This window comes from Oryctolagus cuniculus, chromosome 7 (assembly GCF_051225735.1).
Source record: "Oryctolagus cuniculus isolate XC-2025 breed Fujian yellow rabbit chromosome 7, ASM5122573v1, whole genome shotgun sequence".
NCBI classification, from domain to species: Eukaryota; Metazoa; Chordata; class Mammalia; order Lagomorpha; family Leporidae; genus Oryctolagus; species Oryctolagus cuniculus.
Genome location: NC_142873.1, coordinates 26,508,945 through 26,533,180, shown reverse-complemented (window position 1 = coordinate 26,533,180; position 24,236 = coordinate 26,508,945). Strand labels below are relative to the sequence as shown.

General features: G+C 41.6%; 1 protein-coding gene across 7 annotated transcripts in view; it reads left to right on the top strand.

The window, feature by feature from the left end:
* DNM3 (dynamin 3) overlaps positions 1-9,201 on the top strand; it is a 624,166-nt gene extending 614,965 nt beyond the window's left edge. For 3 of the 7 annotated variants that reach the window (XR_016210404.1, XM_089299537.1, XM_089299535.1), the window contains one exon: positions 9,018-9,201. Coding sequence is in view for 6 of the 7 variants with exons in the window: in XM_089299537.1 (XP_089155663.1) it covers positions 9,018-9,054 (37 nt within the window). In the remaining variant the exon portion in view is untranslated. Of the gene's footprint in view, positions 1-739; positions 5,657-9,017 lie in introns of those variants that run through there. The other 4 variants (XM_008264064.5, XM_070077353.2, XM_089299538.1 and 1 more) reach the window with 2 other exon arrangements.
* The last annotated feature ends 15,035 nt before the right edge of the window (positions 9,202-24,236 follow it).

Sequence of the window (24,236 nt, the reverse complement as noted above, 5' to 3'; positions counted from 1 at the left end):
CAACGGCACCTCGGATTCTAGTCCCGATTGGGGTGCCGGATTCTGTCCCGGTTGCTCCTATTCCAGTCCAGCTCTGTGCTGTGGCCCGGGAAGGCAGTGGAGGATGGCCCAAGTGCTTGGGCCCTGCACCTGCATGGGAGACCAGGAGGAAGAACCTGGCTCCTGGCTTCGGACAGTGCAGCGTGCTGGCCGTGGTGGCCATTTCGGGGGTGAACCAACGGAAGAAAGACCTTTCTTTCTGTCTCTCTCTCTCATTGTCTAACTCTGCCTGTCAACAACAACAAAAAAAGACGATGAGAGGTAGTGACACCCTGACAGAAGAAGAGAAGATAAAGATAAATTAAAAATCCAAAACCATCATTGCCTGAGACTTAATGCACCTTATTCATTGCTAAGGTCGACACTACATAGCACAGTTTACCCCAAGCAGTCATGGTTCTCTGATGGCTGAGATGTGTGCAGTGTATTTCAGATGGCTTTCAAATGATTTCCTACTTTGATTCGTACCAAAGGGGATGAATTTGATTTTGAAAAATACCCACGTGTGAAGAAGCCCCTAATTTTTTTGACGACTGCTGGGTGAATGAAGGTGACGTTATGGAGATCATCACGGTTGCAGCCGCTCCTGCTGGCCCGTATGCATGAGCATGTGCATGGTGGCTCTCGCTCAGTGTCCGTGGAATGACTGACTCTCTGCTATTCCACTTGTTTCTTTACCTTTCTCTTTCTCTCTTTCTAGCCGGAGACCACCCCCATCACCAACTCGTCCCACTATAATCCGTCCACTAGAATCCTCCCTGTTAGACTAAACGAAGTGTCTGGCATGGCAATTAAATCACTAATGAATTATGTGAAAGCAGCATATTTGATAACCGTCGTGGTAAACCATTGAGTAGTCGCATGTGTGGACATCAGTAGGCAAGTAACCCGTTTTACTAATGCATCCATTACTCATCCCGTGGCTCACAGTGTCAAATCTTTGAGGTTTGACTCTTGAAAACTGCAGACTCTTAGAGGCATTCTATGTTGTATTGACCAAGGTAGGTTTGTATAGCAGCCCTATACTTTTGGTACCATTTGCCTACCCTGGCATATATTGGAAACTGCTTTGGATACATTTTCCAGGTTATTTACATGGTAGTTCATTAAATAAAATTCTTAACAGATATGAGATGGTGAGTGTAAGACCTAAGCCATACATGCATATTTATTTCCCACATTCTGTGTAGAATGGCAGAAATTCTGTTGTCTGACTTAAATTCTGCCATCTACCCGTTATTACCTATTTAACTCCTCTTTCTTTACTCTTTCTTTCATAAAACTACTAGGAAGAGTGTTTTTTTTTGGGGGGGGGGGTGTGGTTAGAAGCACAAGGTAGTTGGCAAAGGAGAAGTCTGCATTGTTTGCTCTAGAGAGCTTCTGCTCATGCCAGTGTGTTTTGCTTCATGCTAGAAGCATATATATACAACAGTCATCAAAGCTTAATGTTCGGTAATCAATAGATTTGGCTAATGAGTTTCCGAGTTCAAGGAAGAAGCAAAAAAATCCCATGTCTAAAAAACTGTCTGGAAAAACAGAATCTGTTTACTCTCTTAAATTCATCTCTTGGTAGGTTGTAGTGATGACCCTGATAGAAAATATTTAATTTTTCCAGTTGATCTGTTTTTTTGACATGACTAAAAATACTTCGATACAAACTCCAGTTTAGTAGTAGTAGTACAATATTGTCATTATTTTGGTTGAAGAAAAAAAAATTCATTCTTGCTACTTTGTAATTTCCTTATATTCTTTACATAAAAAATAATTATGTAAGAATACATCTTAACCAGTTTCTAACATTCTAGGCATTCTTAATACATCTTGAGGCTTACTACAAGGTAATCACATTTAAAGAATTATACCTGCATTGGAAAGAAAAATCAGGAAGTGATGCCTTGGTGTAGGAGCGCAGCTCACACCTTTGTTTGCAGTTGTACTGCTTCAGCGTCCCTAGCAAGAACACTCCAGAAAATGGCATTGGAACACTGAGATCCTAAGCAAATTTTCAATTTCTAAGATTTCTAAAATTTACAACAGCAGTTTAACCTAGGGGTTAATAGTTCATTCTTGAAACTAAGTTTTGAACTACCTAGGACCAGATGATTAACATGTAGGAAACAGCCAGAAGCCAATTGGAATTTTGTCTGCTAACTGTTCCCAGACAGCAGAGCAAGTATTCACTGAATAGTGGCGTCCCGTGATACTATTTCATATTTTACAGAAGTAAATCAGGTATTACCAACTGAAATGTCTCCCTTTAAAAGCAGCAAATATGATTTGTATGTTAACTTTAATTTCCTGTGTCATTTATACTCAAAGCAGACACCTATAAAGTATGAAGTAAAAGCTCTTACCCTTATTAAAAAGAGAACTTGCCAAGTTGAATGGAACTGTATTGAACTTACTCTTACAGGCTTATAAGCTAGCCCACTCCTAATTGGTAAACTTTGGAGAATACAAGATTTACAAAAAGGGCATTTCAACTTTTTAAGTTACAAGTGATTGTAGAAAAAATATCACCACTCTAAGTCCTTTCAAATCTTACTTCTCTGGGAGGGGGGGGGGGTGGAATACACACACACACACACACACACACACACATACACACACTGTGAATGGGACCAGTGTGCAAGATACATAGTGTATTTTCAAAACAGTGCCTCAGCTAAATGTAAAAATATTAAGTAAACAGCCCTAGTGAAACAAGTAATCTGCAGTAAGGTCTTTTCATAAAATTCCCTCTTCTTAGGATTCCCTTTGCTTCTTCCTTTGAATTCTCTAAAAGAGGCAGCTAACAGATTATATACTTCAGGGTTTGGCTTTGTGCTAAATGTGGTTTTGCATTTTGCTGTATTTCAAAAATTTCCTTCTGTTAAAGGAAAATATTGTGGATAACCACTGATGTGTTCTTGGATCAGCACAAACCATGTCAAAGAAAATTGGGGATTTTTTTCCAAGTTTCCTTCCACTGATCTTAGGCAGCCATAAACAATGGCATTTGTCATCTTTGGCTTTTGCTTTTAGATTATAGTCACACAGTTGTGCCGTCCCAATTGTCTCCCTTTGTGGGTATGTTTTTGGTCTCTTTCACTCCTAAGTTATGTCTGATAGAACCCAGCCACCCCTAGAATTTCATCAGTCAGTTGGAGAATATTTTCAGTTTGCTGCAGTACTATGTTGCAAGGGTTTGCATCCTGCTAAAAGGAGATGTCAATGTGAATGAAGTCTGAAGTTCTGGGATGTGCATAGTTTGAGGTGCAGTATGCACATCAGGCCTTAAGATGGGGATGTAGCATAATGAGCTCCATACCATTTCTGATCTATTGTGTGATTTTCTCTTAACTGATTGCTTTGATGTTGTCAACACAATAGATGTAGCTCCATCATGTCTAGCATAATAAAGAAAATTCAGTGTTTTTAGGACTTGGAAAAATAAATTGTATATTTGATAGGTAAATCTAGTTTTATTTTCACATGCTAAATCTTGCATGCACATTGGCTAATTGGAATAAACATTTACTCAACTGTGGACAGATTATTGAAATAGTATTGATTTAGAACAAGTATAATGTATTTCCAAAAATCATCTACCAAGGATACTCTTCTGAATATCGCTTTTAGCTGTGTTTTACAACATAGAAGATCAGTAGGGTCTGTTTATTAGCAAGTTTGTTCTTCGTTCAGATGCGAACTTACTTGACTCCAAAACATTATAATTAAACCAGTTCCTGTGATATAACTATAAGCCTTCTGAACTTAGAATTAAAAGGTAGTCACATAGATTCCTTTTGTGACTTTTTAGTATAGCCTGCAGCCATAATTCTCAAATACAAAATGGGACCTAATACCAGTATGTGATAACTGTTGTTTTCTGTGTACAAACACATTTTCTATGCATGTGTCTCTATGTATACAGTATATACATAGTAAATTTGTTTCTATGAGTACATGTATTTTGTGTCCCTTTGAATTGGTAGGCTTAAAAACACTTGTTAAAATCCCACAAGCATGAGTGTTACTTATGTGCAATGTATATAGATGTATATGTATGGTGTAAATATCTGTATACATGTGCTTAGTATGTGTGGGTATGAATATATTTTTCAGTTGTACCAACACAAGAGATAGCTTTGGAGGATCTACAATCATGAGATAACAGTGTTTGATTTCTCATAACATCTATGAAGTATATGAAATTTTCTAATTCCAAATTAGTCTTCACCTTGAGAGGTACAAAGCTCAAGATCACCATGGCAACATATAAAATAATGTCTATATCCACAGCACTGCTATCTACAAAAGAATTACCTTTAACAATACAGTTTGGTAAGAAATAAAACCTGGAGACCTACCTTTAAGATCTCTAATTAGAATTATAAGTTCTCTTTGGATTACTGAGCTGAATCTTAAACAGCTAAGTTGATCTACAGTCTTTCTCTTGATGGTAAATGTAAGAAAAGAAAATACAGGAATACAGTAACATGTTAAAAGTAGTGGATTTTTCTGAGTAAGTTTGCCAAAAAATGCAGGAGAGAAGTTATTTGAGAACCTTGGAGGTAGGTTATCTATTTTCTCACATAAATATATTCATTTTTTTAATTTGGCAAACAGTATGATTATCATTATACTGACAGGAATCTCCTTAGAATTAAGAATAAAACCTAAATAATAGGTGTCTGACCCATAGGACTCAACAAAAGAAGATAATGTATGTGACTCAAACCACAAGCTTTATATCAACTCACCTAGATGACTCCCAGCTATGAGATTAGAGTTCAAATGTAAAGGAAGTTAGATGACCTTAGAGAAAACATTGTTGGTTCACCAGATCACTCAATCCTTTCTAAAAAGCTCAAATGTGTCTTCTGGGATAATCTTAAGCCATTCTGTCTAATTAGTATGTTTAAAATTCTGTGGTGCTTTGTGAAACTATGCTTTTGAGGTATGTGTAATAAGCAAGTTGTGTGTGTTTGTGTATGTACATAGCACATATATGTAAGAATGTGTATATGTGTGAGAGCAAGAGGGGAAACTCAAGGAAGAGTGTCCCGTTTGTCCTAAGGCCTAGTCATACTGGTATATGGGTGAAACTTCTCACCTCTCTGGTAGAAGGTTTCACACAAGGTTCAGCTCAAGGGATGAACTTCTACTTAATCTTTACCTTCGACATACTTAAACTTTGCTCATTGTGTAATGTTTTTAAAATTATGACAAAAATGACCCTGTTGTATTTTCTGTAGCTGATTTGTAAAAATGTTTTCCCAGCCAGAAATCTCACCGTTATTAATCTAATTTGTTTTATTTTGTATGTACAGCCTTTATTTACCTTGTTTATCTGTTTCTTTACTCTCCCTTTTCTGAATCAAGTTCCTTTGCATTTTTATGAAGGAGTATACAAAAGCAAACACTTGTCTTTCTCTGTTGATAATTAATATGAGCCATTTTTCCACTGTCTTCTTGGCACTTTCAGGATTTCTTAATGCTGGTATATGGACTCTGTGAATGGAATTTTTGAAGAAAAATTCCTAAGACTTGTATCATTCTTGAAGGTCATATGTACCAATTGTGAAAATGTGAAGCTGTATTTCTGATCCTGAAATAAATTATAACATTTGAAGGGCCCTCTTTCCTCATTCTGGTCTATAATACCTAGGGCTTCTAAATATTTTTACCTCTTTTGGTTGAAGTGATCAAGAATTACCAAAGTGGAGAACATTTCATTTATATCACTAATTTGGGGAAGGGGAAGATTTTTAAAGAGAGAAAATTGGACAAATCAAAGGCTGGAGAGCAGGAGACATTTTATTCCTGATTATAAGCCATTGTGGGAGTGGACTTAAAAATGATATAGTTCACAGTTCTGAAACAGCTGAAGGGTTCACTGTGACTCTTTCCAAAAAGCACCATGGATGGCACTTTGTGGTTAAAAAAGAGGGTAACCATGAACAACCCTGGGAAGTGGGAGGGGCCATGCTCTGCAGGAGGGCTAGCTCCATAGGAGGAATTCCTTAAATGATTGAACTTCTGACCCTACAGTCGGCCTCCCTAATTTGTTCCTTGGCCACAGTGGGAGAATTTACCTCTTCCTGTTCTCCTAGCAGTAAGGGAACACTAAAATGTTCAGTCTACTACATATATCCTTGTCCTAATTGAGGTTCTGGAGAACAGCTAAAGCCTCTCCATTGTAACACTTTGGATGATAGGCATGAAAGCAGCTTAGAGATGAACATGCCAGGAGTCTTAATGCGTCTTGTGTGGGTCTCTGAAAATGTTCTACCTTGCCTCCTGTCACCCACTCTTCAAGGAAGAGCTCCTTTAAATTAATTACATTACCCACATGAGGTTATTATGAAGGAAGAGATCCAGGTTGATTTTAAATTAAAAGTCATCAAGGAATTCAGAAGAATATCTATCCCTATTGCTTTTCTTTCCTCATTTTCTCAAGCCTTCCAGCTCACCTTCAGCTCTGGGTTATCAGATTACCTAAATAATGTGCAAAGAAGGCAAGCAGAGAATGTTTTGTGAGATTCTAACAGGAAAAAAAAATCTGTTAGGAAGACCTTGCCAGAGGAATGTCACCATAAAGCCAGATTGCAGGATTGAGGTAGATCTCAGAGAATGTGGTTAATTCATCATTCTTATTAACAAAAGAGTCTTTTATATGTGACTTTATATACCTCTTAACTTACTATTTTGCCCAGATACTTGTACTATGAAGTTATTTTTCAGAAAGCTTAAGAAAATATAACCTGAAATTATCATCTGGATTAGGTAGACTTCCTTATGATTCAGGTATGATGAGTTTAAAAGTTGATTAGCAACTCTGTGTGTTCCAGTTTAGCCCTCCAGCTTTCACATTAGAGGCAGCCACAGCAGGAGATACCTTTGTAGCCTCTAGGTGTAAAAAGCCCAGATATTTTCAGCATTTGCCTGCAAGCACTCAGCACTATGTAAGTAATAGAAAATCTGGAAAAGAAATAATAAAAACCCCAACTCCTGATACCCATGATAGAACTAACTCTGACCCCCTAAATGGTGTTATCATCAACAGGGTTTTTTTTTTTTTTTTTGTGGCAATGAGAGGGAAGTGAGATACAAAATAAGTGAAGATGCAAAGAAAGGTGCTGAGGTGATAAATGTCACCCTGACGTCCGCATCGAACATTCTAGCTGTCAGCGAAATACACTCCAACACATAACGTTTCTGATCCTGTTTCTGGATTGGAACACCAGGCTAGCGCCAACAGGGAAGCGTTTTGGCATATGCTAACAGAGCATGGCTTCAGCAGGAGTCTGGCTGTGGAGTGCAATGGCTCACCTCCACCCCACTGAGGTCTTTAGAGAGTTCTAAAGCCCCTTCAGAACTCAAAAATACTTTCTGTTGCCAGGCAGGTGATAAATCTCATTGAGCCTGACAGAAATTTAATTACACTTTCTTCATGAAAACACCAGGGATACCCATTACCTGGATCTCCAAGGCTAACTCCTTGCAGACCCCCCGCAGTTGAAAGCTGAGGTACCAGTAACAAGTTCTTCATCATTTAAATGGACAGGAGGCCTCCTTAGTGTAGTCAGCTTGAATTGGGCCAAAGAAAAATTGGTCTTGGACTTTGGAGAAGGTAAGATCTTTTTTTCCTAACCACTGCTCAGAAATAGCCCAGGCAGGTTGACTATGTCAACAGCTCATAGAAGATGAAAAAGAAGGTTTTGTTTTTGTTTTTTTGTTTTTGTTTTTTAGACTTCATTGCTCCACTCACTGAAGTGTCTTGAGATTAAGATGGAAGTGAGCATGTTGTTGAACACTGGAGAGTAGGGTTCTGAAGGAACCTTACAATTCTATGGCTTGCCACAGTGTTGAGTTCATTATTGGTTTGTTTAGACAGAGGAAACTGAAGTATAGACTTCTGGTGCCAGCCCCTGGTGCAGCAGTGAAGATGCCAATTGGGATGTCCCGTATCAGAGTGCCTGGGTTTGAGTCCTAGCTCTGCTCCCACTTCCAGCTTCCTCCTAAAGCCAGACTTGAGAGGAGCAGGTGATGGCTCAAGTACTTGGCTCCCTGCCACCATATGGGAGACCTGGGTTGAGTTACTGACTTCTGGCTTCAGCCTGGTCCAGCCCAGCCAGGACTGTTATGGGCCCTTGTGTCATAATCAATGGCCTTAAAGAGCTTCAGGCTAGGCTAGAGATACACAGAAAGGTCTAGCAAACCAGATATCACTTATCCTGGAAACACTTCAGATTCAATAAGAATTTCGGTTATGCCTAACTCTCAGACAGAAGGAAATCCTACAAAAAGCTAGGATCACCATGGACCAGCCCTGGCCTCCTAGTTTGCCCCAGATCTGATTCCAAGCTATTACATTTCAAGACTGTTCACTTAGAATGAATTCCTATTTAGAAATCCTTTTTTTCTGAGATTGACCCCTGATATTTTCTGCATTAGGATTACACTATCAGATCTCTTAACATCTTCTAATTTTCCTCACTTGTCATATTTCTCTATCAACTCCCTCTCACCCTATGGAGATTTCACAACACTCATTGAAAACTTCAGAAATAATTGAGTTTCACAGAAGTCAGGGTTGGCAATTGTCAAGTGATAAAGATGCTTGGCTCTGCTCCTACTCCTGGTTCTCGTGAATAGTATTGCATGGATCTATCATTCCCACGTGCAAATTAATAACATTTAAGAGTGGACTCAAATGGCTGAAACCTAGCACACTGCTGATAGTCAGGAAAAGTCCTGAAAACTGCTAATTTTGCCACGTGGTTGTTGTTGGTTTTTTCCCCCTGCATGCCTGCATGTGTTTTGTTTGTTTGGTTGGGTTTTTTTTTTTTTTTTTTTTGGTCTGATTTGAATTTGACTTTTGAGGGAAATTTTTGCATGCTATTATTTGGATTTATTTTTGAATTTAAACATTTCTTCCTCTGCATTTGTATTTTTCTTTTTGTTATTTTGTTTTGTTTTGTTTTCACCAGGCGACCCCCTCCTGCAGTTCCAGGAAGACCATCCTAACCCCCATCATTCATCTCCTTTTGTTTCCAACAACATGTCCATCCATGGTATTTAAAGCCTTTTGTTTGCACTATATGTCATATGTACATAAAAACTTTTATTTTTGATCCATGTCTATAATAAAACAAAGTTTATTCTATATAAAAATGAAATATGTCCTGCTTCTTTTTTAAAGATGACCTAGATTAAAATAATCATTTGTTTCCACTAAAACCAGGTAAGGTGAAAAAGACATAATTCAATATTTTATGAAGTCTAATAAAGGAGTGGATGTTGTGATGCAGCAGGTTAAACCACTGCATGAGACTCCTGCATTGCAGGATCCAAGTCCCAGCTACTCCACACTTCTGATCCAGCCTCCTACTCCTGTTCATGGGAGGTGGCAGATGAGGGCCCAAATGTGTGTGTTGCTGTCACCCATATGAGAGACCCAGATGGTGTTCCTGACTCCTGGTTTTGACCTGTCCTAACCCTGGCTGTTATGGGCATTTGAGGCGCAAACCAAAGGGTAAAAGATATCTGTCTCTTGCTCTCTCTCTCTGTCACTCTGACTGTCAAATAAATAAGCACATCTTTTAAAGAAGAAGAAAAAAGCAGCAGCAGCAGCCACCGCCACCTGCTGATGTGGCTGATGGGCTACACTGTAGCACAGCAGGAGCCAGGCTTCAGCCTGGCCCAGCCCTGGCTATCACATTTATGAAGTAAACCAGCAGTTGGAAGATTCTCTCTCTCTCTTTTTCTTTCAAATAAATAAATTTTTAAAAATTTTTAAAAGAAACTCAATAAAAGTGATTGATGATTCAGGACTGAATAATTTCATTCCACTTGTAGAAATCCACTAATAATTATTATTGTGCTGAAATTTATTTTCTATTTTTACTATTTTTCTGAACACTATTATAAGGATCAAATATGTATAATCATGGAAGAAACTTAGGCTGAAACACAAAGGCCTCACCAGTTCCTTTTGCCAGATTGGGTGGTGGGGATAGTATTCAAAATGAAAGCAAAACAAATAGCAAAAAAATGAGAGTCCTATAAAAGCAATGAGCTGTTGCTTGAGAAGCAAGATTCCTTGTGATGTCAATGAGATCCTGGGGAGATGGAATCTGCATAAGCTTGAGGGAAAAAAGTAACTGATCTCAGTCTTCAAATGACAAATAATGACATTTTAAGCTATAAGGTTTTAAAAGTATCCCAAAGATTTATCCAAATAAAATTAATATTAAAGCTATGTAGTCTGCCAGATGTGTGATCTGAAGTCTTCCCTATGGCCTGAGATTTAATCCAGGATTTCCTGTTTTGAAACTGACATGGTCCTTCTCAGATGAGATCACTTCCTGAATAAGCCTCACTTCAACACATTGACAAGAAACTACACAACAGAAGAGTAAAAATCATTTGTGAGGAACTGGTATTGCATTTTCCTCACTGGCAGTCCATATACATCTGGCCTGGGCAGCCCTAGCAAGGAGAGGGGTGTAAGAGCTGTGGGCAGGAGCCACCAACTCTAGAGACCCCACTTTATTAGTGCTCTTTCTTTGGACCATGAAACCGAGTGCTCCACTCAAAAACTCAAAGTTAGTTTCTCAAGTTAAAAGCTTGATGCATTTTTACTTGCACCCCAGTTCTAAAGATTCCACTTTTCAATCACTGTTAGCTAAAAAAGGTCAATGGCTCTAAAGCAGCACATTCAAAGGAAGGGAGAATCCTGAACTGATGCAAAACAAGGCAATGACTGCAGTCTTCTGCCCCGCCCTTCACCTCCACTGTAAGCATTCAGTTCTCAAATTCTTACTGGAGCGCACTCTCCACAGGTAGCACTCTCATCCTGGCAGAGACACCACCTCCCCAAACAAAATCTATGGCTGAGAAAAGGAAGGTTTTCTCCAATTCATCTTTTTTAATGTGTGTGGTACTTTTTTACATGATCTAAAACTTGAGCATGGACTTATTTTTACAGAAAGCGTTACACAGCTAAAGTGTTTAAAACTTAAATTGACCCGGTAAACAATGAGAAAAGAACATTCATCACAGAAGAGTGGACTGATAACCTTACGCAGTCTCCTCAGCAAAAAGAAAAGAAAGGGGGTGGAGATGGGGAAGCAACCCAGAGGAAAACTAAACTATGCCAAGGTCTGTTAATATGTATTTATGTTAGTACTGTTTCTGTGTTGTATAATCTACCTTTTCCAACTCTGTTAGTGCTGTCTCCCTACCCCCACGTCCATCCTCCATATTTGATAGGGTTAGAAATGCATTATCTTCTTCAGAGTTGATCATCACCCAGGAAGACCAGGGGGAACCATCCTGAGTTATTATACCTTTAATAAGCAAAAAATTCCTCAAATTTTTTCACTCCTTTATATATGTCTAGTAAAACATTTCTTGAGCTCATAATGTCCTAGTCATCAGGAGCAGCAGAGAAGTAATAGGAAAAAAGTAGCCAACAAAATAACTAAATAAGCAATTACAGTGTAGTGCTATGGAAAGAAGAAAGTTGAGTCTTTGCAAGAACTGTGACTGACTTCAGTGGTGAAACAGCTATTCAAGTCCACTTGCTCCAACACATGCTAGCATTGTAGAACATGGTGACTGTGACTGCAGACAAAGAGATAACAGAACTCCTGTTAGCCAATCAGAAAGCGCACATTCCATTCCTGTTGGGATGACATAATGCCCAAGTCTAAATCACGCCGGCATTGGTTGAGAAAAAGCTTATTGGTATTGAAACTGGAAAGTGACGTGTTAACTTCGCTTTGCCTCGGAACAAGAGTTTTGGATTCACAAGGTGCCCTGCAGCCATCTGCCACAGTGACAGGAGTTCCCCAGTCCCCCTTGGAGAAACCCAGAATACCTAAGAGATGGAAAAAACAGAACTAAAGGTAAGAGAAATAAGCACAACTTCCAGTCCTTTCCTTATGAGGACTTGCTGGTTAATAAATGATGTAAGCCTTGGGAACCATACAATGGTTTCATCAGCCACAAGGAGGGAAGGAATTGACAGCTGTCCACTTACTGGTAAGGTGACCTCTCATGGGTTTGGAGTGTGATGTACTTTAATGTTCTTTATCCTATAGTTTGAAAATATGTTGTCCCTGTCAACTTTTTTTGTAAATCCACAGTAAGCATGCTGCAAAAACAGAATTCTCAGAAAATTGATATTGGGTGCTTTAGTTCAGTTCCCTGAGTGAACCCTGAAGTAAAACCTCCCAACCATGACTCCCTTTCAATCCATGAACCTCACACACTGAAAGTTAAGTTTGCTGAAAACAGGGGCAGGAGAAAACCCTCCTGTAGCCCTTCACCCTTACTAGAGTCTGTATCTGAATAAATCACACGGAACTGATGACCAGTAAGTCCCCCATTTAAAGGAATGTACCAGCTGCCTCAGCTACCATAGTACAGACACACAGGGTACTTTTTAATGTCACAAGGTAACTAATGAATTGAATACTGTCAACATGAGGATCAGACCAGGTGGCAGGTACAAACAGGTGAAAGGCTACAGACCTACTCCCATACTGTGTTTTATCTAACGAAGCTCTGCAGTACTTCTTACCACATCCCATTTTGCAGTTCCCCATTCACATGTTCCAGCAACCTCATGGCCAGGGGCAGAACCAGAGTAAAGAAAGCGTTGGGCCAGAGCTGTGATGTAGTGGGCAAAGCCGCCGCCTGCAGTACTGGCATCTCATACGGGTATCAGTTCGTGTCCCAGCTGCTCCACTTCTGTCCAGCTCTCTGCTGTGGCCTGGGAAAGCAGTAGAAGATGGCCCAAGTCCTTGGGCCCCTACACTTGCATAGGAGTCTGGAAAGAGGCTCCTGGCTCCTGGCGTCAGATCGGCGAAGCTCTGGCCGTTGCAGCCAACTGGGGAGTGAAGCAACGGATGGAAGATCTCTTTCTCTCTGCTTCTCGTTCTCTCTCTGTATAACTCTGACTTTCAAAAAATAAATAAATCTTAAAAAAAAAAAGAAAGAAAGAAAGCTTCAGGAAACCCCAGAAGGCCAGACTTAAGGATCTTCAGTAACCAAGAATTCACTGAAGTGGGTTATGCCTCCCAAAACAGCTGCTAACAAAATACAGTTTTGGAGCTCCATACAACAGAACCAAAAAACTAGACTTTCAGGCCCTTAAGGGCAAGGTCTTCTGGTTTTCATCTCTGTGGGTACACTTCAGAAGGCAATGAGGAGCAAGTTAGAGCAAAGGAGGCAGCCCCTTCTGCCTTTCTTTTTTAAAGACAAAAATACTCTCTGTTACATACACAAAAGCTGCCTGGGGCCTTAGAGATCTGTTTATTTTGCAATTTAAAAAGAATGGGAGGCCCAAAGTGTTTGCAGTGACCAAATGTGACTTGGGCTCAGGACTAGGCCACAGGGCCATCCTGGAGTGGTGAGGAGTGAGCCAGCAGAGCTTGGGAAAGCAGAAGCTGCTTCTGTTTACCAGCTCTTGCTGGGGCCCTGGGAATCATAGTTTCCCTTGACCTCAACTTCGGTCAAATCAATTTGTTCCATCATCCCAACAGCATTATGGTCAAAGAATTGTAGGGCTACTCTGTTTAGGGCAGAAGACTTTGGGCTGATCCTGGATGTCACTTGAACCTAGATGCTAACTAGGGGCAGAGAAGACCATTTGTTTTTCTCGTCCCCTTCGTGGGTACTTCAGTCCTGCATTGCCTGACAGGTATGAGGAGTCCCCAGTACAATAGTGTTGCTGGGCCAGGGGTGCTGTGCTAATTCCGGGCAACTTCCTCTCTACAGCCTACGGCTCACAGAAGTGAAGCACAGCAGTGAATCACAGCAGTATACCTGGGAGGAAATGGTGCTTTGGCTTGGGTGATGATAGGGTTTCCCAAAGTAAACAAACCAATATTGACAGCACCTGTGAGTTGCAAAAGAAAAAAGAAGCCAAAATACTGGCATGGTCTAAGCTAGGTTCTTGCACAGGTCTTCAGCCCTGAGCTGCCTACCCCTTGCGCCTGAGCTCTCCAGAGCCCTCCCAGTAGTCAACGGTCTGAGCCCTAGAAGAATCTTGGTTAAATCCTGGCCTTTGCCTAAGCTGTGATCACTTAGCCAGGAAGAAAATTTTGTAGAACATCACAATGACACTGCTCTTGGGAGTTTGCACAGTTCTTAGGAAGTTTGTGTTGCTGTCCCCAAAAGACCTTGTTAAACTGCACATTACCCAGCAAATCAGCACATTAGTCCTATTAGCAAACACCCTAAGACCATACCTCCTTCCAGGTGAAGAGGTGGTTCCAGAAACCTACTCCCTATGCACCAACATCACTCCCTCAACATCAGTATGTACCTTGAACATACTGAGACTTCTTTGATCAGCCTACGTTTGTCAGCCAGGAACCACTGCAAGTTGAATCCCCATATGGTTTTTTTACCTTCCTATTCTGTCCCTTTCTCCTACCTTTCCAAACTTCACTGTACCTGCATAATCCACTGTCCATGATAAGCAAAATTATCCTTCACTCCAGCCTGTTCTCCTGATGTGGCTTTGTGTATGTTATGTATATGTTATGCTTGTGTGTATGTTTCCAGACCACAGAGAATTACATGGATGCAAACCAGAGTAGATAGAGAGTTGGACTTACCCAGAGTGGTGGTATCAGTTTGAGAGACCAGCAGTGGGGCATAGAGGGTAGGTCTAAATATGCATGCCATGGGCATAGAGGGTAGGTCTAAATATGCATGCCATGGTTATAATCCTCCCCATGGAATTAAGTTGAATAAGTTGAATGAACATCAGTGGGTGGTTTGAAGGAGAGGAGGCTGCAGGACAGCCAAAAGGTCAATGAGATTGGAGGTCAAGGGGTTAGAATAGAAGAAAAAGGCTAGAAAAATGGGAAGTAGAGATCAGAAAGTAGCTAAAGACAAGATTGTAATTTTGAGAGTGAGTAGTTGGGGTAGGGTGGAGGACACAGTGCCTAGAGTGAAGTCCAAGAAAATGAGAGGCAGGGTGGGAGTGAATTACCTACAAGTGAATTACCTACAATGTGATAATACCCAAGATTGAGGTGGCACATGAGGGAGTGACAGTACAACAGGAGCTGAAGTAAATAACAGTAAGAGAGAATGCGTTGAGGGCTGGTGGATAAAAGCACAAAGGTAGGATGTTGTGTGCTGCAGTGCGATGCCACTAGGTTCAGACTTGGGGAGTTAAGCAAGGGGAACGGTCTGGAAGGAAAAACAACAAATAATGCTACCTTTTCCACATTAGGCTTAGAGGTGTGAGGGCTGTGAAAGAGAAGCTGCTGCCTTTTGGGAAAGCTGCAGGGGAAGCAGTGGTCTGGAAACATACACACAGCAGATATACACAAAGCCAAGATAACCGGTTTCACTTTCAATTCAAGTGAGCCCTTAATACTGCCAGGCAATTATACGAGGAGTCCTAGTACACTCACTCTCCTGCTGTCCTAAACTCTTTCACACTTTTTCCCACCACCACCCCTGTGTCGCTTTTCTCACATCCCCTCATCTGATCCCCTGCCTCTTCCAACTTCCCTAAGAAAAGTGAAGGAATCAGAAAAGAACTTCCAAAGAATCTCATCACCTCATCTACCCACTTAGCATCAACTGTACCCACATACTTTGCCTTCCCACTTGCTACCATGAATCAGCTCTCCCTGCCCTTGTCTAAAGCCCAGCCTTCCAGTTATACAAGAGATTTCACTTGTCTCACCTCCTCAAGAATATTACACCAGAAATTCTTCCATCTTTCACAGTATCAACTATTGCTGTACTGTTTGAATTCAATCACACAAACACACTATCATTTTTTGGTCTTTACTTTCTTTCTTTTTTTTTTTTTTTTTTTTTTTTTCTGACAGGCAGAGTGGACAGTGAGAGAGAGAGACAGAGAGAGAAAGGTCTTCCTTTTGCCGTTGGTTCACCCTCCAATGGCCGCCGCTGCAGCCGGCGCACCGCGCTGATCCTGGCAGGAGCCAGGAGCCAGGTGCTTTTTCCTGGTCTCCCATGGGGTGCAGGGCCCAAGCACCTGGGCCATCCTCCACTGCACTCCCTGGCCATAGCAGAGAGCTGGCCTGGAAGAGGGGCAACCGGGACAGAATCCGGCGCCCCAACCGGGACTAGAACCCGGTGTGCCGGCGCCGCAAGGTGGAGGATTAGCCTATTGAGCCACGGCGCCGGCTTTTTGGTCTTTACTTTCAATGTCTGTCCTATTTACTGGCTCCCATTTGAAGCAAATCTTCCAGGAAGCTAGCTATACTTGCTGTTCCAATTCTATTCTCAATTAAACTGACTCCAAACAGGTTTTTACTTCCACCACTCCATGAAACATCTGTTCCTTTAAAGGAAATCAAAGACTGCCTCCTGGTTAAGCCCAATGGTCAATTCTCAGTCCTTGTCACACTTGTTTGATCATATTTTAATCTTATCACAACGCTCATCAATAGTCACACAATCTATCACCTCCTTCTTGAGACTGGTACTGCATTTGCTTTCTAGGAAACAACAGTCTCTTGATTTTCTTACTATGTCAGTGATTTTGCTGTCAAATATTGTCTTCTTTCCAACATTTCATTTTGGAGTTCTTGGTCCTCTTCTCTGCCTATACCCACTTTCTTGATCAGCTCATCCAGTCTCATAGTATTCTTTGTTACATTACCAAAAAAAATCATATTTCTTACATCTCTCTCAAGCTTCTGTCTCCTTCTCCCTACTCAACATATCAATCAATCTCATATGCAAATGCCCAAACTGAATTCCCAATCTTCCAAGAATCTCTCCTTCAATTCTCCATGCCCCCATCCCAAATGATAGTATATCCATTTTTTCAATTCATTCAGGCTTAAAAACCTAAGAGTAATTCGTGTTTCTTTCCAATCCATATCTAAAACTTCAGGAAGCCCTGTTAGCTTTACTTTCAAATTCTGTCCAGACCATGACTGTTTCTCACCACTTTCTCTGCCATCACTCTGTTCTGAGCCACCAACATCTCTTGCTTAGATGATTGCAGATAAGCTCCAACATTCTTCTTCCAGAATCTACTCTTTCTCCACAACAACCAGAATAAGCCTTTCCAAATGCATGTGTCAAATCAGATCTCCCTTTTCCTTCATGACCTTCCAATGTAAAAGGCAGCAAGTCTTTTAACAGCCTATAGCGTTGTATATAATGTAGCCTCCCACGTCATCTCCCTGACCTTCTCTTCTATTCTCATGGCTCACACTCCACTTCAGCCCTCCCTGCAATTCCCCAAACACAAACACACCAACGATTCTCTTACCCAGACTTTGCAGCGCTCTAGCCTCCACCCGGAATTCTCTTCCCTAGAAAATCTTATTCCCTCACTCCCATCAAGTCTCTGGTTGAATGCTCCCTTTTCCCTGAGATGTACACTGACCCCCTTACTTGATACTATGGCATTCCTGTTTCCTTTCTTTGTTAGCACTTATTACCATGCATTCATGTTTATCATCTGTCTCCTCCTGCTAGAATATAAACTCTGCTAGGTCAAGGATGTTTGTCCTCTTTATTCACAGATATATGTCAAGCACATAGAATTTATGTCATATGTTTAGCATTTGATAAATATTTGTTGAGTGAATAAATTCCCAAGGCAAACATCATAAAATATAAGTGAGCAGAGGCAGGCCTAGGTTTTTTGCCAAATGTTGGTGAAAGAGAATAAGGGGATGCTGAGGGATTTGCAAGGCATTAAAATAACTGCCCACCAGATCACCATTAGCCTTGGATGAAATTCAGATGTGAGAAAAGCAGAACATCAGCCCAAACCAGCAATATAGCCTTAGGCAAGTTCCTGACCTACCCTGAATCTCAGTCTTCTTTAAGTATAAAATGAAATGATGCCTCGCACAGGCTTATTATAAGTAGTTAAGATAATGTATATGTTATATAAAGTACAGAACACAGTATCTAGGACATATTGGGGTGCAGTAAGATGTAGATAGGAACTGTTATCAAACCCCATTGTGCTGTTTACTTCCTATATGTATGAAAACGTCAGTGTAGTTATTTCCCAAACCACAGTCTAGCCAAAAATTTCAACTTCCTGAATTTCATCATTACAAGGAATACCATAGCTTCCACGAGAGGGCACTGTATCCTAGCCCTATTTTCCTGAATTATAAGTTTAAAATACTGCATAATTGTGTAAATGATGCCCTCTGCTGACTTCTTTTTCTTGTCCTTGAGCCTTTTGCTCAGATGTAAATGAAGTCTTCATGTGCATCCTATTATGTATGGATTTTCAGATCCACAGTTGAAGCTAGCTGCCTAAAGGCTTTTTCAAACCCACAAATGGGTTTGAAGTGGGATCACACAGAACAACTGTGAATATTGCTACATTTAGATGCGCATGCCTCCAAGCTACACACCATCCGTAGAGCAGTTTTATCACAGCACAAAACAAGAGTGCACCTGACACAGCTCCACCTCTCCTTGATCCCTGCCATTCAACTGCAATCCCTGGAACCATTTTGGAAGAATGAGCAAAGCTGCCTCACCACTCTTCCCTCCTTGCTCTCACTTGCTACACCACCCTAAAACTTAGAGTGATGAGAAACACAGCTTGGAGGAAAGGGCACACAGAGAGAAGACACAGCTTCTTGGGCAAGCAAGTATTTGATAGCCTGGGATCTAATTACAATCCTATTGTAATCTCTTCCCCACACCCTATCCCCAATACATATACCATAATATCCCCAAGGAATATGTCATTAATATTCTATTTTCTCCCTTTGAGTGTGGTTTAAGAGGAAGCACAGATTACTGAATTTAAGTGATGAGTGTACTTCCCAATGACTGTCATCCTAGGTTCTACCAATCACTCCCTAGGCCAGCAGCAACCCAAAGCAGCACACCACAGGTGAGCATTGTCACTCTTCTGGGAGCAACAATTCTGAGGGCTCAGGATCTCTCAACATTTTTTTTTTTTTTTTGACAGGCAGAGTGGACAGAGAGAGAGAAAGACAGAGAGAAAGGTCTTCCTTTGCCGTTGGTTCACCCTCCAATGGCCGCCGCGGCCAGCACACTGCGGCTGGTGCACCGCGCTGATCCAATGGCAGGAGCCAGGTGCTTTTCCTGGTCTCCCATGGGGTGCAGGGCCCAAGGACTTGGGTCATCCTCCACTGCACTCCCTGGCCACAGCAGAGAGCTGGCCTGGAAGAGGGGCAACCGGGACAGAATCCGGCGCCCCGACTGGGACTAGAACCCGTTGTGCCAAGCGCTGCAAGGCGGAGGATTAGCCTAGTGAGCCGTGGCGCCGGCTCAACATTTTAATAACAGAACATTTATAGCTTTCTGATAATCTTTTTGAATCAGTTTTGGAGTCCACTTATGTTTCCAGCCTATACAACTTCTTGGAGTTACATGAAGAAAGGTGCATAAAATTATTTTTGTACAATTTATCTTCTCAAATTTCAAAATGGCATCTTCTCCTGTAAATCATGAGTTGGTGAAAAAATCAACATTTGCTTTCGCCCTTAGCAATTTTACAGGCTGGAATTATATTTCCTATGAGCCTTCCTTCCAGGCTGTGGTGTTCTATTCTTAAATCCATTTTCATAGAGCAGCTTCCTTACTGTGTGACTCTTACCATTGTGGTTACTCTAATTCTTCTGTGACCCATTTCTAATTCTACTATAGTTTGGTTGTGGAGTAATTCTATACAAAGAATCCCAAATACCAAAGCACTTAATTCTACTTACATCTCAGTGTTCTCTGGATACTGCATATGAGACACTTAAGCCTGGATGTAGCATCTCATGCAGGGCAGACTTAACACATGCTATTCTTATTATCTACTTCACCCTGTCTGCACTTGCTTATTCATGGCAGTTAATGGAAACACAAATCCACTCAAGCTAAAAGCCCCAGGAATCCTCTACAGCCTTTCCTCTCACTTTACATGAAGTTATTGAATTCTTGGAAAAAGTCTCCCTAATCAGGCCACTCATCTCCATACCCACTGCCATTGCACTCAGTCCAGACTCACTTTTCACTACTGTCACAGCAGCTCTTCATGCTCAACCTGTGTAGTAAAGCATCAAAAACTGCTGTCAGAATTGCCATATTTGTTTATATATATTTCTGTATAAATATGATACTTTATATATTCACATATTTATATGTAAGGTTTTATAAATGCATATGTATAATATCATATCCATTTTCCAAAGCCGTTAATTTGTCATTGACTACAGGATATAATAATGCAAATCTCAGACCTCAACCCTTCTCACTACAGTCCATTTGTCCTGTACCTCTCTCTTGTCTTCAGGCACTTTTCATGTCTTCTAGCTGTATTCCATTCATAAAGCAGTTTTATCACGGCACAAAGCAAGCATGCACCTGACACCCTATATCTCCACTTGTCCTTGATCCCTGCCATCCAACTCCAATCCTTGCCACTATTTTGGAGGGATGAACAAAGCTGTTTCACTACTCTTCCCTCCTTGCTCTCACAACCACCCCACAACTCTCCTTCCCCCACCACCTCCACACTAAACTTCTATGGCCAACTAATTGAGGAAGATCAGGCTTTGGATGAATTTAAACTCTATAAAGTCTGACAGGGAAGAGCTGAAAATGGTAGAAAACGCACGAGAATCTACTCCACCAAGGAACTATTCTAAGTTTTTGTTTATTTGAGAGAGAGCTACAGAAAAGGAGAGCTCACTAGGCTAATCCTCCACCTTGCGGCGCCGGCACAACGGGTTCTAGTACCAGTAGGGGCGCCGGATTCTGTCCCGGTTGCCCCTCTTCCAGGCCAGCTCTCTGCTGTGGCCAGGGAGTGCAGTGGAGGATGGCCCAAGTGCTTGAGCCCTGCACCCCATGGGAGACCAGGAGAAGCACCTGGCTCCTGCCATTGGATCAGCGCGGTGCGCCGGCTGCAGCGTGCCGGCCATGGCGGCCATTGGAGGGTGAACCAACGGCAAAAGGAAGACCTTTCTCTCTGTCTCTCTCTTTCACTGTCCACTCTGCCTGTCAAAATAAAATAAAAATAAAAATAAAAAAAAGAAAAGGAGAGACAGAGAGAAAAGTCTTTGATCCACTGGTTCATTTCCCAGATGGCTGCCAACAGACAAGGCTGGGCAGATCCAGAGCCAGGAGTCAAAAGCCAGGAGCTTCTTCCAGGTCTCCCACGCAGGTGCAGTGATCTAAGCACTTGGGCCATCTTCCACTCTTTCCCAGGCATATGCAGAGAGCTAGATCAGAAGAGGAGCAGCTGGGACATGAACTGGCACCCATATAGGATGCCAGCACTGCAGACGGAGGCTTAGCCTACTATGCCACAATGCCAGCCCCGAGGAACTATTCTTGATGTGATTCAAATATGGGGAATTTTCTGCTCAAACAAGCATGAAATTGCTGTGGGAATTCCCTAAAGTTGACAATGGGAAATCCATCCAAATAAGGCAAATGGTTTTTAAAAATACAAAGTAAAACCCTCAATTTTCTACAACTCTTTATTACCTTCAAGTACCAACACCTAGCCCTGTTCCTGTATGGACTGTAGAATATTTATGAGCCACTACCCTCAAGGCACAAGAAGGCCAACCCAACAGAGGGCTACAGGTCAGTCTCAGACCTTTCTCTTGTTCTTCCCTGCAGTCTCTGTCCTTGAGGCTGTGAAAGCAGTCTAATTGACCACAGGGAAAGTCATTTTTACCTTGAAATACAATATTCATCTGTCCAAATAAAAATCTGAAAAAGAATTTGAGTTGACAGAGCTCTAGTTCAAAATCCTCTGTAAAACATTCCTGGAGAAGTCTATATTCATAAAAAACACTATTTCTTAGGAGTACTCTATTTGTGAAATTTGATTTGAAATTCTGTGCTAAGGAGACAGTATAGAAACATACCCCAAAATTTCATCGAAGGAACTAGTTCTTCTTGGGAGGCACTCAATACATTTTTTTTTTTTTTTTTTTGACAGGCAGAGTGGACAGTGAGAGAAACAGAAAGGTCTTCCTTTTCAGTTGGTTCACCCCCAATGGCCGCTGCAGCCAGCGCACTGCATTGATCTGAAGCCAGGAGCCAGGTGCTTCTCCTGGTCTCCCATGCGGGTGCAGGGCCCAAACACTTGGGCCATCCTCCACTGCACTCCTGGGCCACAGCAGAGAGCTGGACTGGAAGAGGAGCAACTGGGACAGAATCCAGCGCCCCGACTGGGACTAGAACCTGGTGTGCCAGCACCGCAGGTGGAGGATTAGCCTATTTAGCCATGGCACCGGCCAACGTTTTATAACTTTGCTTAGCCCTCTTGAGTTTCTCTACACCTTAACTTAATAAAACAAATTGGCCGGCGCCGCGGCTCACTAGGCTAATCCTCCGCCTAGCCGCGCCGGCACACCGGGTTCTAGTCCCGGTCGGGGCGCTGGATTCTGTCCCGGTTGCCCCTCTTCCAGGCCAGCTCTCTGCTGTGGCCAGGGAGTGCAGTGGAGGATGGCCCAAGTGCTTGGGCCCTGCACCCCATGGGAGACCAGGAAAAGCACCTGGCTCCTGGCTCCTGCCATCGGATCAGCGCGGTGCGCCGGCCGCGGCGGCCATTGGAGGGTGAACCAACGGCAAAGGAAGACCTTTCTCTCTGTCTCTCTCTCTCTCACTGTCCACTCTGCCTGTCAAAAAAAAAAAAAAAAATTGAGTATCCCTTATCTGAAGGGCTTAGAACCATGTTTTGGACTTCAGGAGATACTTGGAATGGAACCCAAGTATAAATATGAAACTCATTTGTTTTAACATTTTTCCCCAAATCCCTATACACATAGCCTGAAGTTAATTTTATAAAAATAGTTCTTATTTTTACATAACTGAGAGGCAAAAACAGAATTCCCAATTGCTGGCTCATTTCCCAAATGCACAAAATGGACAGGGCTGGGCTGAGACTGAATCAAGAGCCTAGAATTCAGCCCAGGTCTCCCACATTGGGTAGTGGACCCACATACTTGAGCCATGACCTGCTTCCTCCCAGGGCTGTACTCGCAGGAATCTGGAATCAGGAGCAGGAGCTGGTATCACACCCAGGTGTTCCAATAGGGCACATGATTGTCTTAATAACTAGGCCAATCACCTACCCTATGCAACATACATAACGCTGGGCATGAAACAAAGTGTCGTGGTGGGGAGTTTTCCACTTGTGACAGGTTGGCACTGAATACTTCAATCTTTGGATTAGGGAGGCTCAATATACAGCCTAACACAGTATTGTGTCAGGCACTTTCCTAAGAATTTTATATACATCTCACTTAATCGCAATTCTAGGGATAGATAACTTAAATTACCAGTTAGGGAAATGAGATACAGAATAGTTCAGTAATTAGCTGAAGTTGCTTCCTATTGTATCTTCATTACAGAACCTAAATTATTGAATATTTATACCTGAATCACTACTCAACCCTCCTTTTTCCCTAACACATTTTCCCCCAAATCCCCAAACCTCCACCAAATACCTTCCATCCTTCATGCCTGTGCTAAAGAGAAACATGGTCACATTTTTCTGCAAATATGCATTGTGACCTGATGAACTTAAACTTCAGACATAATTTACAAGTCAGGTTTCATATTAAAAATCTGATTTATAGCCACTGGGATTTAATTTAGAATTTTACCAGGAATTCCAAAGCTCTCCAGGTAGCCCCAAACTCTGAATAAAATCCTACTGACCTGAATAGACAGGTCGTGCTCTCTCCATACTGTTCTACAGTTACCATCAAAGTATACCAGTTTCACTTACTTATTTTACTGACTTGACCCGAGAGCCTTGCCAAATTACCCTAAAACCATCTTTTGTCTACCCAAATCCCACCTAGCCATCAAGAATAAGATTAAATGTCACCTCCTCTCATAAATGTTTTAATTATTGCTGCTGAATCCCTAGCATTTTGCTTGTGTATCGTGAAAACCACACTCTCCCTTACTGGTACACATGCTTTCCTATGAACTAAGTAGAAACTCTAAGGCAGGGTTAAGTGACTTCCATGATCCTGGGCAACAAAATTGGTCACAACATCCTGCGTTGTAGGATTTGAGCTATACATAAACAAAGGAGCCTGCATCAGTACACTGAAAAAGTGGAAAGTGATTTTATACACAGACACACACACACACACACACACACTATTCACTATTCATGGCCTTTCAGCCTTCTGCTTAAAGAAAAATCATGAGATAAAACTTCTGATGGA